Genomic DNA, 24,395 nt, shown 5'->3' with positions numbered 1-24,395 from the left:
TGGCGTGACGGCAGCCGGTTGTTGCCAGCAATCGAAACGAACTCGATGGAAGGATGTGTTCCTCCTTTTCCTGCAGACCGAATCCAGAAATACCCAATCCCGGCTAGGCCAAGTGGTAAAGCTACGAGGATCACTTACGGCCATATACTACAAGGTTTTCAAATTCAAACCATATATTCCGGGTGTGTAGCTAATATATCAATGTTTAAATTACGTATATTGCCAAACCATAATAATAAAATATTTGTATTGCTGTTACTTACTGATATCTACAACAATTTGGAGGCACACGACCTTCGACAACAGCCTACTGGACTCCCAATGAGGGTACGCAAACACAATTTACCCCGCCTGTATGTGGATTTTATTTTTGCGTGCTCTTCCAGCACAGCAATGTCCCGGCTCACAATTTCAGCTCTGTACTTTGGATTTGTGAGCTCGTCCGTGCAAGGACTTCTCTCAGCCAGGACATCAGGACGTGGTCGTTACCCGCTGGCGCAGCTGGTTTACGATCCCTACTGAACTCGAAGCCGTTAGAGCGCCGAGGCTCTCCGCGAGGCGACACTGCTCCTCCAGGATTCGTCGAGCACACGGTTGTCCTGGATCAGAATGATCGTGTGCTCGTTCTCGGTGGCCACCATCGTCTCCTGGCGGCGGGTGCGCAGCCGCACGTAACTCAGCTCGTCCCCATTCTCCAAATCCTGCACCATGGATCGGGCCAGAATCACCAGTGGCCTCATCCGATCGGCGTATATGCGGGCCACATTCGCTGGCAAATTGGTCCGCACCGGAACTCCATTGCCATCGATCAGGATTGCCCCCGTCACGCCTGGCAGCTGAACCAGCCGATCGAAGGTCATCTGCACAGTGTTTGACGCCATGGCTTCCAAGAGCGGAAGTGGATCCCTATTTGGGTGAACTATAGGGCGGGGGCTGTATTTGTAGGTCTGGATGTAGGTGACTTAAAGCAAACACACAGATATTTCGATCTCTGTTTCAAAGATCAAGTGGGAAGTGATTTATTGAACTGATTATTCAATATGTAAGTCTTAACTAGATAAGATACAAATATTAGAAGCTATTATTTAGTCAAAACTATGTTACATTGGCATATATCTATAACAATAATTTGCTATCAAGCAAATGGTTCAAAATACAGACTGAACCTTATGGATAATAAAATATAAAATCCTAATCCTGCCTTAAATTTTATGTCCTGCTAACGATCCATATCACGTAAGCTACCACAGGGAGATGATTTAAGTCAATCCTATAATAGAACCTTTTACTATATGTGGGAGACCAGTAGCCACACAGATCGATGAGCATTTCGCAACTTCATCATCGCAGCGACTTGGACTTAATTTCGCGGGGGAAGTTCAGAGCTCCCCCGTGGCTATTGGCAAGGAGATCCCAGCATCCCAGCTTCCCAGCAGCCAAGCATCCAACCATCAAGACAGCCGGCTAGTGAAAGAATTTCCGGACTCTATGTCAAAGGTTGAATCTTATTTGTGCAGCAGCACGCGTCGCCAGGGGAATGGAAATGATAGGACAGTGGAGGTGGAGGATGTAACGACCCAGACGAGGCGCCACCACCCACGGTGGTGCAGGCGGCAATCATTCCTGACAGCATGCGGCCACGTAAATGGCGTTGAATTACAGCCCGACAATCGAAGTGTTGAAGTCCCGAACTGAAAAGTTCACTCCTGCCCGTCCGGCAGCGGCAGCAGCAGCAGCCTGTGCATCATTCATAAGCCGGCCCAGGCCACAGATTGTCTGGAAGCGAGTCGAGTGCGCACGCACGCAACGAGCCGATGATGATGAGCTCAGGACTCCCAAACAGGCAACTTTATGACTGTGGGCCATGGGTTGGCATTGGGTTGTGGTGTCGTCACGTGCCGGTAGCCGTCTGCGACTGACTCTGACTCCGGATGTGGATGCGGATGAGGATGCGGATGAGGATGCTCCGTGCCGCCCTCCTTGGAGCTCCCTAATCCACGTTGTATAATTCATTTGGCGTTGCCGACCCGTTCGCCGTGCGGAACTATTTATTCAATAATTCGACGTAAAAGCTTGACACAGCAATCCGGGGTTGTGAGCCGTCACAAAGCAACTGGGTCTCTTCCAATCACGCAGTTGTAGATACCTTAATGCCCACACCCACTGTTTAGTGTTTTAAGCTCTATCACAAATAGATTTTAAATAAAACACATGCTATAGTTCAACACTTTGGGTGCTTGGCCAACATTTAAAGGTTCAAAGAGCTAAAGCATAGAATCATATTAAGATTGTTGGCATTGCATATGTTTCGCATCAATAAACGCCGTGCCATCTAATTTTAGCTTAGATTGTTGCTCGACGCATTATCACGATTTAAAAAAATTTAAATTCACGCACGCATACAATCTTCAAGAAGGTTGGCAACTACAAATATTCGAAGTCGAAAACGGCGTTACCAATCGTCATAACTTTGGAGGTTGTACTGGCTAAAAGATAGTTTCGGTGCGTGTCCACGCTAATTGTGGATTGTGTACACGCTAATTGGTATTTTAACCCTATTTGTATTAATTGGTGGTATTTTCTCGCATCCCCCCGTCGGTCACACCAACACAAACGTGGTACCCATTTCCGCCTGTTCTTCCTCTTTCTTTTGCCATTGTCAGCCGACGAAGGTGGGTGTTTTAATTTTTCATCCGGCTCCACAGAATCACTCGACTAACTAATTTCTATCGCCTGCAGTGCTTTAACCCAAACTATCAACATGGTGGCCGTTAAGAAACAAAAGAAGGCTCTGGAGAGCACCAACGCCCGTCTGGCGCTGGTGATGAAGTCCGGCAAATACTGCCTGGGCTACAAGCAGACCTTGAAGACCCTGCGCCAGGGCAAGGCCAAACTGGTGCTCATCGCCAGCAACACGCCCGCCCTGAGGTGAGATGCCCATGCGTCTGCTGCTAAGCAGTAGGTTTCCACTGTGCCCAAGTGACCACGTTTTTGATGGAACCATATGGAGTCTGCCCTTAAAGCTGACTGAGAAGTATGATTCCGAGTAGTGGAGCAGTGCAATCAATCAATCTCAAGCTTCGGGACTGGTTCGCTTTAGTCTACGGCGCTTCCAAATGGTTCCTCCAACAACGGGCATGCACATCACTTGGGGTAAGAAGCCGGCATATAAACACCTAGCTGTAGTCTACTGCCCATAATGATGATCCTATTGATTCCGAATGCCTTGACGAATCCTTTTTATACTAGAGACTCTTTCTGACGCTCGAACCAATGGCTCATCTGTTCCAAGCGCCTTTATATCGGTACTAACATGTGCTCTTCACATTGCAGGAAGTCCGAGATCGAGTACTACGCTATGCTGGCCAAGACTGAAGTCCAGCACTACAGCGGCACCAACATCGAGCTGGGCACCGCCTGTGGTAAATACTTCCGCGTGTGCACCCTGTCCATCACCGATCCTGGAGATTCGGACATCATCCGCTCGCTGGAGACGGCCTAAACATTTATTTTTAATCGAACAAGACGACACAATAAAGTTTTGTATGAGCAGAGATAAAGTTTAAAATAAAAACACTATTGTTTTGGTAAATTCAGTGAAAGCAATGTTGGGATTATCATCAAAAGATTTGGCACGTGATTCTTGTTGTTTAAGTAGCATTTTATTTAAAAGAAAACATTGTCATTTTGCTTTACTCCCTTAAGTACAAACGTTTTGTATTCTATAAAACTGAATCTATGACCACGAAATTCCCTTTCCATTACAATTGGGCCCAATATACATTACGTAGACAAACACATTAATATGATAAAAATGTTAGCTTCAAATATGGTTTTGTTTGGTCTAAAATAGAAGGAAAAGTTAGTTTATTAATGAAATTTTCGACTTTAGTACTTACATTCTCTGCAACTTTCAGTAGATGATCAAAGCTGGCCTTTCCCGTCTGCATAACCATTCCATGGAACACTTTAGCCTTTGACGCGGTCAACAGCTCATATGGAGAACCGAACTCGACGACGTGACCAGCATCCATCACCAAAACTTTGTCGGAGTCCATAATGGTGTTTAGACGATGAGCTATCGTGAGTACTGTGCAGTCCTTGAATTTGTTTCGAATGGTGGCCTGAATCAGGGCGTCCGTCTGAGGATCCACATTTGCCGTTGCCTCGTCCATAACTAGGATTCTATTCTCGCGCAGAATGGCCCTTGCCAAGCAGACTAACTGGCGTTGGCCTACGCTAAAGTTGGTCCCGCCCTCAGATATGATGCTCTGCAGACCCGAAGGCAACTCCGAAATTTCCTCCTTGAGGTGGACGTCCTCGAGGGCCTTCCAAAGCTTATCATCGGGATATTGCTCGAAGGGATCCAAGTTGTATCGCATTGTGCCGGAGAACAGAACGGGTTCCTGTGGAATAATGGATATCTTGCTACGTAAATCGTGCAGACCGATATCATTTGTGTCCAGACTGTCGATGAGTATTGCTCCATCGTTGTAGGATAGTCTGAAAAGTGCATTGATAAGGGACGACTTTCCCGCACCTGTGCGTCCTACGATGCCCACTTTCTCCATGGGCTGAATCGTGAAGCTCAGTCCCTTCAGCACACAAGGCGAATTGGTATCGGGCTCATATCTCAGGCTCAAGTCCTTGGTCACCAATTTTCCTTCTTTGGGCCAACTCTTCGGAGGTTGCTTTTCCGCAGGCGAATTAAAATCCCCTTCAGGATCCAGATCTTTGTATTCTAAGACTCGCTCCACTGAGGTCATTGCGTTCTCCAGCTCCGCAGACTGACGCATGCCCCACTGCACCATTCCTGTCATACCCAGTGCTTGGGTAATTGCCAGACCTATCTGGCCAGCATTGTGCAGAGGAGGATTGAAGAAGTTGTGCAGTATCACCGATATCACGTACGCCACACAGAAAAGATCTAGGTAATAGCCGAAGGCACGACTGGTAGAAACAAAGGTGTAGTAGCCGGAGCTGTGCAGATCCTGGTAGTTGTCATACTGGCCGATCAGAGTTTGCTGGGCGCCCATCGCCCGGATTGTGGGAAGTCCAACAAGAGTGGCACTGAAGTGCGAGTACATCGGCGACCGAGCCACGGCCTCCAAGCGCTTCACATCTCTCGACGTCTTCAGGTAAAAATCGCGCCAATAGTAAAATGCTAACATCATTGCAAAGGTGTTGATCAAGTACCACGGGTTGGTCACGCACAGCACGCAGATGATGCCCGTCAGGGTGAGGAAGATCTGTATACAATCCAACATAACGGCGGGCATCACCTCATCCACCTGACCCAGGTCATTGGCGAATCGATTGAGGATCCGACCGGAGGGATTGGTGTGAAAAAAGTACAAAGCCGTGCGTGATAAGCCCTGGAACATGGTGTTGTGCAGCTCAGTGGAGGAGTGCATGGTGATGTTGAAGAAAAGCAGAGTTCGGAGCAAAGCACAAATGACCAGGCCCACATTAATGGCAGTGAAGTAGTAGATATCCAGCGTTGATGAAGAAGCTGTGTTCTTAACCCTATTAAAAAAGAGTTCCATTTAGAAATATAAATATTTTCAGATTTTTCAAACACTTACCAGTAGGAAAGAAAATAGTCCCCGCCAGACGCCAGAATCTGAGTGCCAATACACAGCATTATCAGGACAACAAAAACCAGGACGCCGCAGCCTGCGCCAAAGTATTTCTTGTACATGGACAAGCCAATTTGACCACCACTGCGCGACTCCTGCGACGACACCGCACTGGGCTTTGGTTTCTCCTTTTCCACCATGGATTCTAGCGAGGATGAGCTTCCATTGGAACTTTTAGTGCTTAAAGCGCTACTCTGGCGGGAAAGGTTCGGCGACGTTATGATCTCATCCCCTCCCCCGCTGTTCTGGGTACTTTCCACCAAGAGCTGGGCAAAGTCCTGCCCGCTCTTGAGCATCTCCTCGTAAGTCCCGCACGCCGAGACGTGACCCTTGTCCATGATAACAATTAGATCGGCGTCCTCCAGAAACTGCAGCTGATGGGTGACAAGTATCACCAGCTGTTTGCCCAGGAAGCCGCGCATGCATTCATCGAACAGGTGCCTACCCACATGAGTGTCCACTGCGCTGAGAGGATCGTCCAAAAGGTATACATCCGCCCTGCGGTAAACAGCTCTGGCCAAACATATTCTCGCTCGCTGTCCACCGGACAGTGAAGCTCCGCGCTCGCCCACGATTGTCCCATCACCGTGCAACAACTCCAAATCCCGCTCCAGGGCACACCGCTTGAGCACAGTTCGATAGCGCTGCTTGTCCATGGGCAAGCCAAATAGAATGTTGTCGCGAACAGATGCATTGAAAAGCCAGGGCTCCTGGGAGGCGTAGGAATACTTTCCCGAGACTTGTACCGATCCAGATTCAGGCGGCAGCTCTCCTAGAATAGCCTGAATGAGGCTTGATTTGCCCGATCCCACGGGTCCAATCACAGCTACCAATTGGCCGCGCCGCAGCGACATATTGACGTTGTTTAAGACAAGATCGTGTTGCTCCTGGCCCCAGCGTGCTCTCAAGGCTTTGATTTCCACTAAGGTATCTGGTTCCTTGCCAATGCCAACGGGATAAGACCTCTTCTCCACTTCTTTCAGTAAATGTTGCTCCTCTTCGGCTTTTTCGTCCCTTCGCTCCGACATATCTATTACATTTGCCTCCTCCCGCATCATAAAATTAGTTATACGACGCATTGAGACCAACAGTTCAGCGAACTGCGACATTCCACTCGGAAAGAACTTGCTCACAGTACGCCTAAGGATGTTGTAGAAGGCGGTGACGCAGAAGGCGCGCTCTGCCGTCAGTTCGCCTCCGCCCAGGACGAATCCCAGAAGGCTCACAAAGATGGCTATGCGACCCAGGGTTATCTCGAAGGAGAGCAGGATGCCGCGCAAAAGGTTCATCTGGCGAATGGAGCTCATCTCGCTGCGCCGCATCTGCCCTATAAGTTTACCAAATGGACGCTCCCAGGTGTACATCTTGATAACCTGGATGCCCGAGATGATTTCGTTCATCATGCGTACTCGCTGATCCGTCCTGAGTGCCGTCTGCAGCCGCAGCTTTGATGTTACGCGGCTTAAGTAGGTTTGCAGTGGTAGATAGAGTACTAGGATGCTGATTCCGTAGAAGGAAGCCATTCCAATCTGTTCGTACAGGAAGTAGGAGGCAATCAGCAGCTCCAATGGCCCCAGCCACAGAAAGTGAAAATGGATAAGACATCGATCGAAGCGGTTAAGATCGTTGGAGAGCAAGTTAACCACCTGTCCGGTTGTGGTGCCTCCCAGCGAAGTGCGACTGAGCCGCAGGGCTTTTCGGTATATAGCGCTACTTACTGCCACCCGCATTTTCATGGCCAAGTGCTGCAAGAATTTAGAGAGAACACAATTACATTCAAGTTGACTTCAGTATTAAGTTACTGAACTTACCATCATTCCCATCATGTATGGGTGGGTTAGAAGAACGCTGGCCAAGATACAGGCTATAAGGAGCACAGCGTAAATTTGGGCATTGTAGCTATGGCCGTTTCCATGCTCGCTGAACTCCGATATGAGTCCGGCCAGAAGAAGCGGCACAGTGGCCCTGAAATAAATCAAATTAATCCGAATAAATTATAAGTGACACATTGACTGATAAAGTCCACGACTCTTACCTGGTTCCCAGTTCCAAGGCGGCAATTGTTATACCGGACATAATGAGCCTCCAGCCGAAGACGCGTCCGATGACCCGCAGGACACTTGGTTTACGGCCGGAATCACCTTTTCGGCGGCACCGAGCCACCTCGTCCTCCCATCCCTGGAAGAACTCATCGCCCAGGCTCGCTGCTTCATGCTCATTCAGCGTTTTGTACAGATCCGTGGGCTGAAGCGTCTGTTTGCGACCCTTGAACAGAATGGGCAGGGCAAAGCTGGAATAGGAAAGTAATTGTGTAAATTGTTTTCGCAACTGTGGCTAGCTTTGAATTATGCTACGAACAATATGTGGTATCCGATAACGGTTGTCTTCGGATGTCACTTCTCAGCGGCAGTTGAAAAGAACATTCATAGGTGAGTACATATGTATGTACGCATGTGCTCAAAGGAAACACTTCTTAGCGGTAGGATGAAACGTGAGCGTACCAGAACATGAGCGAGGATAGGATACCTGCCGACTCGCGGGGATTGGGTGGAAGTTTACTGGCCTGCATGGTTATGTAAATGTGCAGGCAATTTCACAAGTTCTCATAAACAAAAGACGCGGAATTCAGTTCTTATTTATCAGCAATTCATCACTCATAAGCGTGCACTGTATGTAGGCAGCAACATAAGACGCGAATTTCATCAACTATCGACAGATGCTGAATCTCAATTTCGCAATATGATAACAACTGACAACGGAAAACTTTCCATTCGGACGAATCGCAAAACACAACAAATCACTTGAGCCGTCCACGACGCCCCGCTTTTCCAATCATTCTGTTCAATGGTAGCGAATGGCAAGCGCTTCGATGCCAAATCGAATGCCCGTTGAGCGCCGAATCAGCTGTTCGACCGGCTGACGCAAGGGCCGTGCGTGTGTGTGTGCAAAAGCGCGCCGATTTAGATACACACACACAGGTATGTATGTTTACTTACATGGTCACTTCAGCCTTCAGAGCATTAGAGTGGACCACTCAAAGATAAGATAACGGCTTTCTAATTTATTTCCCATCCTATCGTAGCCCTTTTTACACTGTCCTATGCTATTGTATTTATTGTGTTGAAAATGTATTATATTTTAAATAAAAATATAGTATTACATATTATTTATACTAATGTAATTCATGTTTGCTAAATTAAAAAAAATTTAATTTTAGGCACCTTTTTGAAACATTAGGGTGGAGTTCGGACCGATATGTCATTAGTCATGTAATAAAGTGTAATTACTTTGTTTATTTATCTTTTTATGTATCGACTTCAATTTAGATATCACATTCTACTATCTAGAAATTTTATTAATATTATATTGACAACGGTTGCACCTTCCAGGTGTATCAGCAATACATTTTTACCTATTCTCTTGAAGTTTAGTGCAATAAATTATTTTCAATTTAAATGATTGGCTTTCTAAGCTTGCCCCACCACAAATGGAAATTCCATAGATATCTTATTCATCATATCACTAAATGAGGAAAACCTCATTAAGTCTACAAGTACTACTCTTGTCCTTATCGCGCCTGTCAGCTGTGATAACACGTACTCATGTACACATCTAATAAATATAATTTCTATAACGTATTCCAATATTGCAGCTATGATCAAAACAATAGGGTTTTTATATATATTTAATGTGCAAAAAATCAATTTCCGAACTGAAAGTGTGAAAGCTTCAATGGAGTAATATTGGGGAGATATTAATTATTCATTAGCGATTTCGGCTCGTCAAGAGGGAAGCATAAGGCTCGGTTTTTCAGATTTTTCGAATTCCTAAAAAAGGAAATTTTATAAATATATGTATGAATTCGTTTACAGATGCCTACTCTTACCCGTTGAGAAATCTTCAGGAGAGTGTCGTATGTTGCCTGACCCGTCTGCTTGACCAGGTCTTGGAAGGCATTAGTATCATCGGCAGTTAAAAGCTCATAGGGCGTCCCGAATTCCACAACTCTTCCAGCATCCATCACCAGTACACGGTCCGAGTCCATGATGGTGTGCAATCTATGGGCCACGGTAAGGACGGTGCACTCCCTGAACTTGTTTCGAATTGTGGCTTGGATCAGAGCGTCCGTCTGGGGATCCACATTGGCCGTCGCCTCGTCCATCACAAGTATTCTGTTGTCGCGCAGAATAGCTCGTGCCAGGCACACCAATTGGCGCTGGCCCACGCTAAAGTTGGAGCCACCCTCTGTGATTTTGGTCTCCAGGCCAGTGGCCACACTGGCCACCACATCCTTGAGTTCCACCTCCTCCAGCGCGCACCACAGCCTGTCATCGCTATACTCGTCGAAGGGATCCAAGTTGTGTCGCACTGTGCCGGAGAACAGAACTGGTTCCTGGGGTATGATTGAGATCTTGCTGCGCAGGTCATGTAGACCCATATCATTGGTATCCTTATCGTCTATGCGCACAGATCCATCGTTGTAGGACAGGCGGAATAGAGCGTTAATCAGCGAGGATTTGCCGGCTCCGGTTCGTCCCACGATGCCAACCTTTTCCTTGGGCTTTATTACAAAACTGAGGGACTTTAGAACGCTTTCCGATTTCAGATACGGCTCGTAACGCAGACTCAGCTCTACAAATTCTATTTTTCCTTGCTCTGGCCAAGATTCATGTGGTTTTTTGTCAGCCGTGGCTTCCAGTGGTCCCTCTGGCTCTATTTCCTCGTATTCAATCATCCGCTCCACGGAAATCATTGTGTTTTCCAACTCTGCCGACTGGCGGACAGTCCACTGAACCGTGCCCGTCAAGCCCATGGCCTTGAATAAATGGAAATTATATTAAAAATCAGACATATGTGAATGTGCTTCCGGTCGTATACCTGTGTTATAGCCAGGCCAACATCGGCTGCACTAGATGGTGGAAAGATGAAGAAGGACAGCGTGATCATCGCTATAAAGAGCACACAGAATATATCCATCCAATAGGCGAAGGCTCGCGAGGTGCTAATGAACATGTAGGAGGCGGAACTGTGCATATCTTGGTAGCCATCGAATTCCGCCTCCAGAATGCTTCCGGCCCCAAATGCACGAATGGTGGAAAGGCCATTAAGAGAAGCAGCGAAATGTGAGTAAACCGGAGATCGAGCTGTCAAAAGTTAAGAAAGTTTTAGCCAAGTGGTAATTAGTTGGTCATTAGGCACTTACTACTGGCCTCCAAGCGTTTTACATCCAGCGAAGTTTTGAGATAAAAGGAACGCAGGTAGTATATAACTATTCCAAAAGCCAGTGCTGGTATGAGAAAGAGGGGATTGACAATGGCTATGACAATAATATTGCCGCCAAACAGGAGAAAGTCTTGGATGACGGTCATTATTATGGTGGGCAGCATCTCATCCACTTGACCCATGTCCTTAGAGAACCGATTAAGGATACTTCCCGCAGGGTTCTTGTTGAAAAAGTACATGGAAGCTCTGGAGATCCCTCGAAACATTGAGTTATGCAACTGGATAGAGGCCCTCATTGCCAAGTTGAAGAACAGAAAGGATCGTTTTATGGTCACCATAATGGATAGCACTGTAATCAACATATATATGTACGCAGCGTGCATTTCGAAGTCCGCATCCTTAGCATCTGTTGTGTAGTTATGAGCTACCATTTTCTCATTTCTTGAGACCCTAAAAGCATAGGGATTACGAATTTTAAATGATTTCGAAAGTGACAAAGTAAACGACACCTTACCATGGGGACAGAAAGTAATCTCCAAGAGAGGCTAGGCCCTGGGAGCACACGAAAAAGGTCATTACCACAGAAAAGGAGAGGAATCCGCCTCCTGCCCTAAAATAATCGACGTACACTCCTAAGCCGTTGCGACCCAGTTGCTGCCGCTGTAGGTTAATCTTTTGTTCCTCCCCTACATCCTCTGGACAGGATTCCGCATGGGAGAGTACAGATTTCACACTGCTGCGCCGTTGGTCCGTGATACTGGAGGTTCTTGATCGGTCCTCCGCCGCCTCATTGTCATTGACAGGATCATCCAGCACGATGCCAAAGTCTAAACCCGATTTGTGAAGCGACTCATACGTTCCCACAGCCTTTACCTTGCCCATTTCCATGATCACAATCTGGTCGGCCTGCTGCAGGAACTGCAACTGATGGGTGACCAGGATGACAATCTTATCTCGCAGATGGCCACGCAAGCACTCTTCGAAGAGTCGACGGGCCACGCTGGAGTCTACGGCACTCAGAGGATCATCCAGCAGATAGATGGACGCATCCCGATAAACAGATCTTGCCAAGCTGATTCTCGCCTTTTGGCCACCCGAGAGCGATGCTCCGCGATCTCCCAATATGGTTTTATCCTTCAAGGGAAGTAGCTCAAAATCTCGTTCCAACGCGCATTTCCTCACCACTAAATCGTATCGCCGACGATCCATTGGCTGACCAAAAAGAATATTCTGACGCACGGTGCCGGAGAAAAGCCACGGCTCTTGCGAGGCATATGACATCGATCCAGTAACCTCGATCTCTCCCGACTCGACACGCAGTTCACCCAAAATGGCTTGTATCAGACTGGATTTTCCGGAGCCGGTGTGACCCACAATGGCGACCAATGCACCAGCGTGGACCTGCAGATTTACCCCACTTAGCGTGTAATCGGGCGAGTTCGTGGTCCACTTGGCTTTTAGTTCACTTATGGATACGCAATCTTCCGAATTGTGTGGAGGCTTCTCGGGAGCACGCATTGGTGTGGGAGTCACTAAGAGTTTTTCCCTGGCCTCCTGAAGATCTTCCTCAGCCCCGTTGGAAACTACATTTTCATCCTTCGCCACTACCTCGCCGGATAGCAAAAGCTTCTGAACCCGCTTAATGGACACGAGGGTTTCTGCAGTTTGCGTCACACCCACTGAAAAATATGCTGTCATGTTGGTGCGTACAACATTGTAATAGGCTGTGATGAGAAAGGCCACTTCCGCTGTAAGGAACCTGCCCATTAGCACAAATCCTACCAAACTCAGGAATATGGATACTGGAGTCAGGAATCTGTTGAAGGACCAAATGAGGCATTTCGCATAGGCCACGTGCCGGATGGAGTTGATCTCCTTGTGGCGGGCATGGGCCACCATTTTCTCAAACGGCAGCTCCCAAGCGTACATTTTAATCACCTGAATGCCAGCGATGATCTCGGTCATTATCCGCATCCGTTTGTCCGACCGGATAGCTGTCTTCAGTCGCAGCCCAGAGATCTTTTTGCCCAAATACATTTGAAGGGGTATGAAGAGCAGTATAAAGGTCATGCCAAACACGGCAGCGATTCCAATCTATTAAACAAACTAAGGTTTTTACATATCCCATATGAATTTCTCGGACCCCACCTCTTGGTACATCAAATAGGTTACCATTAGCGCTTGCAGTGGGGCCAACCAAAGATAGTGGGTAAACTGAATAAAGGTGTCCATTCTGCCAAGGTCATTGGAAATTAAATTGATTATATGTCCGGTAGATATTTCGCCCAGGTCTGTTTTGGTCAATCGAAGGCATTTCCGGTAGATCATGCTGCTCACACCCACTCGAATCTTAAGGCCTGCAGTTTACGGATTAGAAAACTAATTTACAAAACGCTTTGAGCAACATCAATAAGTAAGGAACACACCCAGGTGAGTCACGGCGAATGAGTACGGGTTCATAAGGATCACTTTGAGTGCAGAGCCTAAAATCACTCCGCCCGCGTAGGCATATGCCACTCCATTGGATGTTGGGCTAGGATTGGAAAAGCTGGATATAAGCTTCATGAGAAACATGGGCTGCACCGTGAGTATAACCTCCAGGCAGAAGAGAACCAATCCGAGGAAGACGAAGTACCGACCAAAAACACGAAAGAGTACTCTGAGCAAACTGGCGTTCTTCTTGTTGGTCTCCAGTTCATTCGCCCAGGAAGAGCATAATTTGTTGCCGAGCGACTCTTTGCACAAAATAGAGATATGAGGATGTATATATGAAAATATTATTATATATACACCAAAAACACTTACCGGCCCTATGCTCTTTCAAGGCCCTGTAAAGGTCCTTTGCACCCAATGTGACCTTTTGCCCCTTAATAAAAGTGGGAATGGTATACCTGAATTATTTGAAAAAATTGTTCACACTTGAAAAATATGTTGGCGTCGCACGTTTGCACTATCTTACCAAAAGGATAACGCAGAAAAAATATTCGATCGTTCTCGAGGATTCTCCGGGAGATCTTCATTCTTAAAGGACTGCATTTTATTACGATTACTACGTTATGTTTCGCTACATAACAAATATTATGCAAGTGAAACAATCCAGACAGCAAGAAATAAATTTGAATTAATGATTTTCTAATCAATAAGTAATTAGCCATTAAACAGCTTGTCTAAAATGGGACAGAATACGATTGTCGAGCTACCCGACTATCAGATACCTGCTACTCAGGTAAAATTTATTCCACACGCCTTCAACGTCACTGGCACTTTAAAATCTTGAACTTCTACTATAATATAATGACCAGCATTTTTGGTCTTCTGCAAAGAAGTCGTTACCAAGAATCTAAAGCTTTTTGTAATTTGTTGACGTAGGTTTCCGAGATCTCGACGCTTATATGGACAGACATAGTCGGATCGAATGATCAAAAATATTTATACCTTCTAGGCTTGAAGTCACTTGCACTTTTCAACGTATAACATGCTTTCCAACGAACTAATTTATTAAATTGCAATGCCAGAAATTCAACTAAACAGCAATACGTCCGCGCGTAGAAAAGATCTTAAAGGTACTGAGTGTGAGCAACATGATTAGCTCTCGGTGCTAAATTCGCCGGAGATAACCCAGATTAGATTTCGGTTATATTTTTTGAAGATAATGGCTTTATGTTGAATACCAGTCTGGTTCAAAAAAACCTTAAATGATATGCTAAAGATAAAAAGATATAAAAGTATGTACTTACTATTTGTACTTTGTTTTATTGAATCATTTTGTCTAGACTTCAACTTAAACCTTAATAACATAAAACACCGGCATGTGCAGAATTTAAGAAGTCGCCCAAATACAATAAATAATAATAATTTTTATTAAGACACTGAGAGAAAAATTAAGTTTCGATATTAAATTAGGAACGAACGATAAAAAAAAAAAAAACTTAAAAGCAAACACATAAGTTCAAGAACGAGTAACCGAAATTATAAACTTGAGAACGAACGTTCACATATAAACAAAAGTCTCACTTCAATCCTCAAGTATCGTTAAGATATATGACTTGTAGTTAAGGCACATTGTTTATATGTTATTAGCCAGAAAATTGGGCAATACAGCTTTACATATATAATTGTACACTTTCCTCGTAGAATATAAGGGTTAAAAACTATGAAACAAGAAAGTGTTTTTGACCCTACAAATGTGTATTTATTCAATTAAATCTGGGTATCTGATAGGAATTGAGTTCTTTCTTGTTAGTTCAAATTACATTATTTTTTTTATCAATGGAACTATAGTCAATCCATAATCAAATGGAAAGTTTGTCGAACCTGTAAAATCTGGAAATTGAGATTATTCATGCAGTTTTTGGTGGCGCCTTTTATTTTTATACCCTTGCAAATGGTACATTGATTTCATTCAGATTCGTATATTCAACAGTAGAGTCGATACAGTCATGTTTGTCTTCGTTCAATTTCAGTTAGTATACATATAGGTTGGACCACTATATCATATTGCTGTTATAGGGATAATCGAAAAATAATGGTAAGTATTAATATATGTATGAGATATACAACAGTTTTTGACCATATTTTAATTTGATGAAAATCAAAAGAAAATATATCATATAACTGCCGTACAGCCAAGGCAAACCAAATTTTAATTAAAGTATTTAATTATCGTTATAATTGTGTTCAATTATCCGCCGGCTAGATCGGAAACAGGAAGTTACTGTTGATGTATATTCGTTTAAGGAAATACGGTAAGAACGTTGGCAGCATGGGTTAATTTTTCAGCTTTTGCAAAAGCTCCAAAGTAAATGCAGGCTTGTGGTAACTATCATCGCATGTGAACAGCGTTGTACACACACACACTTGCACATTTACACCTGGGTATTGAAGTTATCAGCTAAAAGAGAACTGACTTCCTCCGATTGTACATATATATATATATATATATATATATGTATACAAACATATATATGTGTGTAGAGCAGATAACCACTGCATGCGGAGAAGAGCTTGGCAGGTGTTAGTGAGTTCAGGTGAAATTGATTATGCGAATGGGGGTAAAAAAAATATGGCCAAACAGTGAGGGAGCCAGTTAAAAAACGGTGGTCGATCCAGCCGGTCCGACATTTCAGTTGAGAAGCCAGAAAGAATAGAAAACCGAGAGCCATGAGAGAATACAGCCTGTGTATGATTGTGATAGCAGCTTTCATTGCCAGCCAGCTGGACAGCACCTCAGCCCTCCGTAGGTTACCACATTTTGGATGAGTTTTTTCAAATGACTTACTTCAAATTATTATTGCCATTGCAGAGTGCTATTCGTGCACATCGACGACGAATGACACTGGAAATTGTTTAACGAGTCCATCTACTCAAACTTCTATAGAGTGTGATAATGAATGCTATACTCTTATTAACGCAGGTGGGTTTGTATGACTCATGACCGACTATTTCATATTCTTAGACGGGGGTAGTGGCCCTCTTATCGATCAGTGCAACCAAAGGTGATAAGCGATTATCTCTTTTTCTTTTTGATAGCTATTGATCCTTGTTTTCTTTTCTAATTTCGTGCGGATCGAAAAAGGTTTATGATGTTGTGACTCATTTGGCAGTTACTGCACTACCTGGCTTTTTCGTGTTGTTGTCTAAGATTTAAATATTGCGTATAATTTGATTTAATAACGAAGAGAACGCTAAAGTGGAGTCACTCGACCATCAGATACCTCTTTATTCAGCTTGTGGGAGTTTAAGGTACACATTTAAACATTCTGTTGAAGTATCAGTAGAATCTGGCACGCTTTGTGGGCTTTAGAGTGGGCGTGAAAATGATCTGAATGAAATTAGCACAGCTTAGGCGCCACTAGAATCTGCAGGCTCTCAACTTATAAGGAATATATAAGTTATATTAGAAATCATTATAAGTTTATATTAGAAATCATACGAAGTTTTGCTCTGAACCATATTCCCTTGCATCTAGTTATTGATTTTCTGTATCCCAATAGGAACTCTAACTCGTGGCTGCTTGATTAATGGCACTGCGTGCACCTTACCATCCTGCTCGACCTGCAAGGAAGACAATTGCAATTTGAATTTGGTGTGCCAGCAGTGCCTCGGCGAAGCGAATTGCGCCACGACCAACGTGACGGATACGCAATACAATGCAGTGTGCCCCAATAATGGACAGGTCTGCGTGAATCAGTTGAATGACAACAAGACGGTGACCCGTCAATGTGGTGACCCCTGTGCTGCTGGAACGGAATCCACGTGCTCCTCATGCTCGGCATCCCTGTGCAATGTGGGACTATTCCCCGCCAATCGTCGCCAGTGCTATAATTGCTCAGGAGAGAACTGCAATGCGGTCTCAAATACCTTGGTCGCGGGATGTAGTCAAATCGATGCCGGGTGCTTCACCACCGGAACGTCTGCGAGCAACATGACCCGTGGTTGCACATCGGCCACCACGGAAATCAAGTGTGCGTCGGACAGCACTGATCCCAGTTGCCTCGTCTGCAACTCCGACTTTTGCAATAGTCCGACCTACGAACGAGAGGCCGGTTCCTGTATCATTTGCGAGAACTGTGCGGAGCAACAGGTTGCTACCAATGCGAAGTCCTGCGGACAGGCCAAGTACAACCAGGAAGTCGGGTGTTATACCATGACCTCAGGAACCAATGTTACCCGAGGGTGCCTAAACACCTTGGAGGCTGGCTGCTCTACAACCAATGCCTGCACTTCCTGCTCCGAAAATGGCTGCAATGTGGCTGCCGGCGAGTTCCAGTGCATTACATGCATTTCGAATGAGGTTTCCGGCTGCTGGTCGGCCAAATATCCGGACACGCTCCCTTTGATCAACTGCCCCAATGGAACGTGCTACAGCGGAGTCTGGAGTAAGTTGGTACCAAGTCTAAGCACAGCGAATCAATGCTATAGTTTTCAAAGATTTTATTTTATAATGTAAAAGGGTATTCCCAAATTGCATTATTATTATGCCAGCAAAAATCCTAACAATTGCCTTTCAACATTTTCCCCCAGATGAACTTGGAGTGCGAGGATGTTTTACCGCTGCCAGCCACCTGATGCAGTACCAGTGCAATGCCAAAGTGGAGGCCCATCAGTGCGAATTGTGTACGGAGAGCAAGTGCAACAAGGTACCCTTCAATGGAGCAGGCGCACTCAGGAATGTGGGCGTGGTCGGCCTTCTGACGGGAGTGGTGATCGCTCTACGCAGTGCCCTGTAATCCAACCACCTCCACGTAGTTGGATGATCCAATCAAATTACCGGGTGCCTGGGTCTATGAGTAATGTTAACTATTACAAAGCAACAGACAAAAAGACATAACCTAATTATAGGAGCTGAAGCATTTTAAGAACACTTCCATAATCCCAAATAAATCATTTTAATAAAACAATTACTCTTTCACAGTAGTTTAGTAATTATGTCCTTGGAAAACCCTGTTTTCATTGATGGCTAGTGGTAAAAGAGTTTTCAACCTGCTAGGCCTTATCAAATAAAGAAATAATCACAACGCCTTATCAACCGCAGTACCATTAATAATATACTTTGTACATATATGTGTGTATATTTATTGCATCAATCAAAATGAGAGTTTATATTAACAATAGTTCGAAGAAATTTGTTTGGGTGCACTAGAAGAGCCAGTTGGAAATGTCTCAGAAAGTATTTGTAGCATTCTTAGGTAACTCAAATTACATTTTCCATTACATGACGATGGTGATTTCGCCGAATTCCATAATTTTGGTTTTCAATTTGCCATTATTAAGCTGAACAGGCCTATAATATAATCATAAGTTTGCATTTTTCACTCCTAAAGAGCCAGCCGGCTAAACAGAAGATCATTAGACTTGAGTATATTATTCGCGATCCTGCATTCGTGGCCAAACCATTTTTATCTATTTCCACATAGTTGCAATCGTCTTCGAAACACCTCTCACAGAGTTCTGCATGTTTCTCGCAGTGTTCCAGTGAACTCTCGTCCATGTCGGAAATGCAGCTTCTCACCATAAAGCCATCTGGTCCTCCAGCACTGCTGTTGAAGTTGAAGTACATAGATACGCAACCGTTCAATTCGCCTAACTTTATGTGGCACATCTTTTTGCCCTTCCTAGTTCTGGTTTTCCCCTCATTGGGTGAGCAAAATTTACAACTGAGGCATCTTATAGGCGGAGAAAGCGTTGTTGTTTCCTCGACAGGTGACGAACTTTCCTCCATTCCGGTGGTATGGTCTGAGCTCATAGTGGACTTTACGGTGGGTAACACTGTACTTGTTTGCTGCTGGTAAAGTCCCTGGACTTCGAGGACTGACAGTATAGTAAGTAGAATAATATTATTGGAAAGCAGACACATTCTTAAACAAAACGTATTTAATTTCTAGATATATTCAATTTTGGTTCCGCTGATCCGTGCTTATAGACACGCTTCGATGACTTAGCCAACTGCAGTCTAGGTTCTGTTGAGCCATTTTATATCCTCTAAATGATATGGTTTCAGGAAACGTACTCAAGGGACCAAATTTAAAAACCGTTCCCAGTATCCCTGATCCATTAAGCAGCTGCTGAACAATAATTATCTTGTAATATAAGTACTAGTTATGTTCTCAATCAAATGTTTCGCCTTGAAATGCTTTATTTTATATACATTTGCATATTAAGTACAGTATATTTCACTATTTAAGAAAGAAAACGAAAATCCCCACGCGCTGCAAATAGATTAAGTTTCGTAACAGAAATTTATATTAATTGGGCTTATGTATTTCATAGATAAACTAATTTATCTAGACAGACAGCGATATAATCTGCGATTTTCAGTATTAGTCATACCTATCGATTTTTAAGTATGCCAATCTCCATTTACTTTTTAATTGTTATGACTCAGAATAGCGTGGGTGGATTTTTAAAAAGCCACCTGCCAGCTAACCAAACCGATGCTCCAGATAAGGAATAGCACCCCCGGATGATGGGTGACTGCTGCAGAGCCCGGAGTGACTTCATATTCAGTCATGTTGTGAACATTACAATTGTCCTCGTAGCACGTGGGACACAGCTTCTCATTCTCGGCGCAATAGCGAGATAGCTCCATATCTAACTCGGATACACAGCCCCGATGCAGGAAGTACTTCTTCCCCGGAACGACATTGGGATCGTTGAGCAGTATGGTGCGACATCCATTCCTTTTGCCAGGTATCGGGCCGCAGTTTGACTTTGTTTCATTGGTGATCGTTTTGTTGCAGAACATGCAGGAATAGCAGCTTAGGGGTTTCTGTTCTGGATCTGCAACTGGGGGCTTGTGTGGTGCCAAGGTTGTTTCTTCTGGGGGTGGAGTTGTGGTGTCCTCCTGGGGCCCATCAGCCGGGTAATCGGGCGATCCTCCCATTGGTTCCTCAGTTTTGTTTGTTGGGTGAGTTTCCAGGACCTCCTCTAGTGAAGTTGATGGGCGAGTATCGGGAGTCACTGAAGAGTCTGAAGACGAGTCCGAAGTATCCATATGTCCGGACGATTGGTCTACTTTGTCGGTTTGAGGAACTTGAGTTGGCGCAAAGCCACCGGAATTCCCGGTGGATTCCTTTTCTGGCTCTTCTTTGTCCCCTTCTAATTTGTTATCCGTTTCCGAATTAGTGTCTAAGCTTGTGATTTCCGGTTCCTTCTCATCCTCTCCAGACTGGTGGCCTACCTGTCCAACTTGACTTTCAATAGATGACAGTTCCTGTGTAGGCTCAGGGTCATCAGTTGGACTTTGTGTTGTGTTCAAAAATAAGTGACTTTGTCCTAGGGATTCTGTGTCATTTTCACCGGCTTCAATGCCTGAGTTTTCTGACTTTTCACCCGCTAGTCCGCCGCTTAAGCTGAACTCTTCAATGTTGTCCTCCTGCGCCCTGCTCCATTCAAGGAGAGCAGTTAGGGAAATCCAAATGACCAGCAATCTCATCCGCATCGTGGTCACCGATCGGTTGTAGCTTCGCAGAGTGTATGACTCGGATGGCGAATGAATCTTGAACGGAACCCGCCGAGTGGATGGGCTTATCAGAATGTATCTTTCGTTATCGGTTTATCCCCGTTTTGAAGAGCTCTGCAAGCATGGGTATTTGCTCCGTTCTGGCCACCGATGGGTTTGTTATTCCCGACTTGTCCCGTGCCTGTTTAGCTGGCAACTGAGGTCGATGGTCATTAAGCCGCCTGGACATGTGGTATGTGTACTCGAATCCGCTGATTGTCACGCAATTATCCGGTCTCTAAATTAAATCGATATGTTGGGGCGGTCGCCGGACCCTTGACCCACACTTTTGAGTAGCTCCAGACTTTCCCGCAACAAATGCGAGCCCTTAAATTATTGATGATGTGAACGTTTCGATGGAACCTATGGGACACTCCGATAATGGGGTCAAGGCACAGAGCACATTATGGTCATGACATTTTTGGCCATTATGCATATGCCGGAATAAAGTTGGGTAACCTTACAACTGTGGTTGGGAAATTATCTATATCGAAAGGATTTCGTTAGGACATCAAGCAACTCTCTATTTTAAGCCTTAAAATAATTGAAGAATTTCTACCAACGTAAGTTTTTTATGGTGGCAATTTAAGAACACATTTAGCGAGTGTAACTTTTTATTTAAATGATAATGTTTGGTTATTTTAAAGTTAAATGGCTTTTTCCAGCTTATCCTTATCAACAGTTCGCCTATATCAACTCATTGTTATATTGTCTGATAAGTCATAAACAGATTAGGGATTCCAATTTTGCAAACAAAGGTGCACTACATTCTTTATGAGCTGTCAAAATGCGTGGACTGCAGACAAATCGCCACTCAAGCTTCCACCACCTGCTCCTCCTTTTCCTGGTCCTCCTGAGATGTGAGCTACCTGCGATTTCCCACGGAAAAATGCGTTGTAACCTTAGAGGGGTTTTTTTTTTTAATAGCAGACCGTTGTTTTGGCATTGTTTGCTACCACTGCGATTCCATTGCCCTGCCGGAATGTTCCCAGACCCTCGGAGAAGTGGGAGTTCTTCCCTACAAGGAGTGCGCTACCGAGCTGACGTGTGCCATGTCCATTGGTAAGTGAACCTAAATGTGATTTGTAATTGTTTCTAAATCGACGGATAGTCGGCCATTTTATAGAATCTATTTTTGCAATTCATTAATATTTCAAAGGTAAAGACCATTGATATTGATTGATACATATTTGAAATATTTAGTAACTCCGATTTTCTATACCATTAATCGCACACAAATTAGTGGACTCCATTACATACCGCGGCTGCGGAGCAGAAACCCCCATCATCGGAGCGACTTACTCAAAGACTTGCTCAACGAACCTGTGCAATGCGGGTGTCTATCCGCCGGGACGACTTAAGTGCCATCATTGCGCTGGACAGGAATGCGTGGCAGCTCCAGCATCCAAACCAAAACCCTGTCGCTATCATTTGGAAGAGGATCAGTGCTACACGGATGTCATAAGTTCTTCAGATGCCTACAGAGGTTGTACCTCCGAGCAGAATCACACGCTGTCCACTTCCGCCCAACTGTGTGAGATCAATGGCTGCAATGAGGAGCAAGGAGCTTGGACCCAAGTCTGCGCCACCTGCGATTCAGCAATCGGCCGGGGTTGCAAGATAGATCTCTTTCAGGTCAACACCGGCAGGTGCAATGTTAGCTTATACGAGGAATGCCAGCAGGATGTTCTGTTGGGTGAGCAAGAGGATAAGTACTGCTTCAGCTTTCGCAGACTAAGCCGCGTTGTCAGAGGATGTTCTACTAAAATTCCAACAGATTTGGAGCCGTATGTAGAGCAATTAGAAAAGTGTAATACCAGTGACCACTGCAACGCAGGATGCATTACGCAGCAGAAGTGTTTTACATGCAACTCCGTGGATCAGGAACTTTGCCGGACAAATATTACGGCTATAGCTAATAGCACTTGTAGCTCCGCTGAGGCCTCTTCCTGTTTCTCCTGTGAGTACTCCAACTGGAGTATTCAGCGAGGCTGTGGAGCACCGCCGGAAAATCCTCAAATCACCAAGTGCTATGAATGCGATGAAGGCGCTGGGTGTAATAGTAAGGATTTCACCCGGTGCTACCAATGCAGCACGGATCAAGCGGGAGCAGGCTGTGCAAATTGGGAAAGTCCTGGCGAAATCTACATTGAAGAATGCGATGAACCGGCTGCACCATGTGTGGTTGTTTCCTTTAACAACGCCACCACTGCGAGAGGTTGCCAAAAATCGGACTTCAGCTGTGCTTCCGCAAATGTGGCCAGTTGTCGACTATGCGAAGGAAGTTTCTGCAACAAAGGATCATTTCCGGAGGAGCGCCTCTGGTGTCATCAGTGTAGGGGAGTGCAGGACTGCGAGGAGATCTCCAGGGGACAAACGGCTATGCCTTGTCCGGCTCGAGCAAATGAGCCGGAGGATCAAGAATTGGCCTGCTTGGAGTACTTTGACATCAACAGTAAAGAAATTGTAAGAGGATGTCGTTCCAATCCCGAGCTATACTACGAATGTCTCTTAAGGAGTAACCACTTCGACAGTTGTCGCACTTGTCACAGTCAGGCATGCAATAATAGTCCTGGCCGGGAATTAAGAGCCAGCTATGAGCTGGAGGCCAAGGCATTGTCCTTGTTGCAAGGCAAGAGTTCCGCAATATCCATCAAATTTTCGAATGCAGGTTACGGAGTTTGGTTGATCTTTAGCGTTATCTATATTGTAACTTGCTGAGACTATAAATAAAAGGATAGCAGAACTTAAAAGAAAGGTCTCTTATTCCGGGGGCGTATATCCAGGATTTAAGGCACGACCACGGTGATTGAAGGAATAGAACGAGGGGAAGTTGCCCAAGGTGTCCCAAGTTTTCTGTTGCATGTCCACGGTGGCGCGAATTTCCTTGAAGTTGCCAACGATCTCGATGATGTTGTAAATCACAATCACCAAACTGATGACGGTCTGCAGGATAATCTAAGGATTGATAAAGGAAAACTTTTCGTGAGTAACCATGCAAGCACCCTAAATGCACCGAAACCTACGTCCAATGGAAGGCTATTCCATTCCTGCTCCGTCAGCCTCAAATAGGTGCGATCTGTGGAGTAAATGCGGCACTTAGTGGTCCAAAGTTTATTTACCACAACAGTGACGAAAACTTACGATGGGCAGCAGAAAAAGCAGCATGTGCCAGGCTGGCAAATCCGGCAATTAGCAAGAGTTTGTTAAACAGTTTACTGCCCATTTTTATTGAACAATTACGAATTACAATCACAGTCGGTACAATTTTCTACAAAATTTTGCTAAATTGCTATCAAAATGCGGGCACACCTAGGGCTGGGAGCTTTGGACGATAGTTTAGGGTTGTCTGTATACCTCATATGCCGTAATATATTTAAGAATCTTAAATTTAAATATTTTATTGGGAACAACATTAAAATTATACAAAGATTGATTTTGTGATCAAACTAATTATATAATTATATTATAACTATATAAACATACAATAAATATTCGGTTACATATTTTGCTTAAGAAAGTTAAAAACTTTC

The 24,395-nt window shown here is 44.8% G+C and overlaps 9 protein-coding genes and 1 non-coding gene across 16 annotated transcripts, besides 2 other annotated features; 4 read left to right on the top strand and 6 right to left on the bottom strand.

The window, feature by feature from the left end:
* Window positions 1–344: 344 nt before the first annotated feature.
* Window positions 345–1,011, bottom strand: robl37BC. Its single transcript, NM_136087.3, has one exon. It carries the CDS (start codon window positions 879–881, stop codon window positions 534–536), a length of 348 nt encoding a protein of 115 aa, NP_609931.1. The 5' UTR covers window positions 882–1,011; the 3' UTR covers window positions 345–533.
* A 1,559-nt stretch (window positions 1,012–2,570) lies between these two features.
* On the top strand, window positions 2,571–3,846 carry RpL30 (Ribosomal protein L30). 3 transcript variants are annotated; one of them, NM_079948.4, is made up of 3 exons: window positions 2,571–2,672; window positions 2,740–2,928; window positions 3,334–3,644. In NM_079948.4, the coding sequence occupies exons 2-3, from the start codon at window positions 2,762–2,764 to the stop codon at window positions 3,500–3,502; spliced, it is 336 nt and encodes a 111-aa protein (NP_524687.1). In that variant the 5' UTR covers window positions 2,571–2,672; window positions 2,740–2,761; the 3' UTR covers window positions 3,503–3,644. The 3 variants fall into 3 exon arrangements, with proteins under 3 accessions (NP_524687.1, NP_001260550.2, NP_724149.1); NM_001273621.2 differs by having other exon boundaries at window positions 2,640–2,672; window positions 3,334–3,846; NM_165271.3 differs by having other exon boundaries at window positions 2,640–2,672; window positions 3,334–3,588.
* Window positions 3,194–3,266, top strand: snoRNA:Me28S-A2113. The gene has a single exon (NR_003762.1). It is a non-coding gene; the product is annotated as a snoRNA:Me28S-A2113 (small nucleolar RNA).
* CG31793 (uncharacterized protein) lies at window positions 3,643–8,510 on the bottom strand. Of its 2 annotated transcripts, none has more exons than NM_001299153.1 (6): window positions 7,998–8,510; window positions 7,675–7,929; window positions 7,451–7,604; window positions 5,586–7,384; window positions 3,900–5,526; window positions 3,643–3,844 (listed from the first exon to the last, which is right to left on the bottom strand). In NM_001299153.1, exons 2-6 carry the CDS (start codon window positions 7,713–7,715, stop codon window positions 3,824–3,826), a joined length of 3,642 nt encoding a protein of 1,213 aa, NP_001286082.1. In that variant the 5' UTR covers window positions 7,716–7,929; window positions 7,998–8,510; the 3' UTR covers window positions 3,643–3,823. The 2 variants fall into 2 exon arrangements, with proteins under 2 accessions (NP_001286082.1, NP_609930.4); NM_136086.6 differs by having other exon boundaries at window positions 8,141–8,510.
* A 653-nt stretch (window positions 8,511–9,163) lies between these two features.
* On the bottom strand, window positions 9,164–14,429 carry CG31792 (uncharacterized protein). 2 transcript variants are annotated; one of them, NM_001273619.1, is made up of 10 exons: window positions 14,298–14,429; window positions 13,822–13,926; window positions 13,668–13,753; window positions 13,289–13,597; window positions 13,011–13,219; window positions 11,377–12,956; window positions 10,843–11,312; window positions 10,518–10,783; window positions 9,526–10,455; window positions 9,164–9,466 (listed from the first exon to the last, which is right to left on the bottom strand). In NM_001273619.1, exons 2-10 carry the CDS (start codon window positions 13,896–13,898, stop codon window positions 9,422–9,424), a joined length of 3,972 nt encoding a protein of 1,323 aa, NP_001260548.1. In that variant the 5' UTR covers window positions 13,899–13,926; window positions 14,298–14,429; the 3' UTR covers window positions 9,164–9,421. The 2 variants fall into 2 exon arrangements, with proteins under 2 accessions (NP_001260548.1, NP_724148.2); NM_165270.2 differs by having other exon boundaries at window positions 9,317–9,466.
* Window positions 14,039–14,088: a mobile genetic element.
* A 1,513-nt stretch (window positions 14,430–15,942) lies between the features above and the next one.
* On the top strand, window positions 15,943–18,517 carry CG10650 (uncharacterized protein). Of its 2 annotated transcripts, none has more exons than NM_001299152.1 (4): window positions 15,943–16,098; window positions 16,165–16,275; window positions 16,856–17,740; window positions 17,886–18,517. In NM_001299152.1, the coding sequence occupies exons 1-4, from the start codon at window positions 16,023–16,025 to the stop codon at window positions 18,089–18,091; spliced, it is 1,278 nt and encodes a 425-aa protein (NP_001286081.1). In that variant the 5' UTR covers window positions 15,943–16,022; the 3' UTR covers window positions 18,092–18,517. The 2 variants fall into 2 exon arrangements, with proteins under 2 accessions (NP_001286081.1, NP_609929.2); NM_136085.4 differs by having other exon boundaries at window positions 17,886–18,260.
* Window positions 16,539–16,597: a mobile genetic element.
* Window positions 18,518–18,519: 2 nt separating the features above from the next.
* CG46465 (uncharacterized protein) lies at window positions 18,520–19,381 on the bottom strand. The gene has a single exon (NM_001382169.1). The coding sequence runs from the start codon at window positions 19,216–19,218 to the stop codon at window positions 18,646–18,648; it is 573 nt and encodes a 190-aa protein (NP_001369132.1). The 5' UTR covers window positions 19,219–19,381; the 3' UTR covers window positions 18,520–18,645.
* An 86-nt stretch (window positions 19,382–19,467) lies between these two features.
* On the bottom strand, window positions 19,468–20,857 carry CG15169 (uncharacterized protein). Its single transcript, NM_136084.3, has one exon. It carries the CDS (start codon window positions 20,800–20,802, stop codon window positions 19,765–19,767), a length of 1,038 nt encoding a protein of 345 aa, NP_609928.1. The 5' UTR covers window positions 20,803–20,857; the 3' UTR covers window positions 19,468–19,764.
* A 786-nt stretch (window positions 20,858–21,643) lies between these two features.
* On the top strand, window positions 21,644–23,609 carry CG15170 (uncharacterized protein). Of its 2 annotated transcripts, none has more exons than NM_001299151.1 (3): window positions 21,644–21,722; window positions 21,793–21,924; window positions 22,106–23,609. In NM_001299151.1, exons 1-3 carry the CDS (start codon window positions 21,650–21,652, stop codon window positions 23,581–23,583), a joined length of 1,683 nt encoding a protein of 560 aa, NP_001286080.1. In that variant the 5' UTR covers window positions 21,644–21,649; the 3' UTR covers window positions 23,584–23,609. The 2 variants fall into 2 exon arrangements, with proteins under 2 accessions (NP_001286080.1, NP_609927.1); NM_136083.2 differs by having other exon boundaries at window positions 21,790–21,924.
* On the bottom strand, window positions 23,546–24,170 carry EMC5 (ER membrane protein complex subunit 5). The gene is made up of 3 exons (NM_136082.4): window positions 24,007–24,170; window positions 23,889–23,941; window positions 23,546–23,820 (listed from the first exon to the last, which is right to left on the bottom strand). The coding sequence occupies exons 1-3, from the start codon at window positions 24,086–24,088 to the stop codon at window positions 23,626–23,628; spliced, it is 330 nt and encodes a 109-aa protein (NP_609926.1). The 5' UTR covers window positions 24,089–24,170; the 3' UTR covers window positions 23,546–23,625.
* Between the last annotated feature and the right edge of the window lie 225 nt (window positions 24,171–24,395).

Source organism: Drosophila melanogaster, chromosome 2L (assembly GCF_000001215.4).
Source record: "Drosophila melanogaster chromosome 2L".
In the NCBI taxonomy this organism is placed as follows: domain Eukaryota; kingdom Metazoa; phylum Arthropoda; class Insecta; order Diptera; family Drosophilidae; genus Drosophila; species Drosophila melanogaster.
Note: the sequence above shows the minus strand (reverse complement) of the source record. Positions and strands in the feature narration are given on the sequence as shown.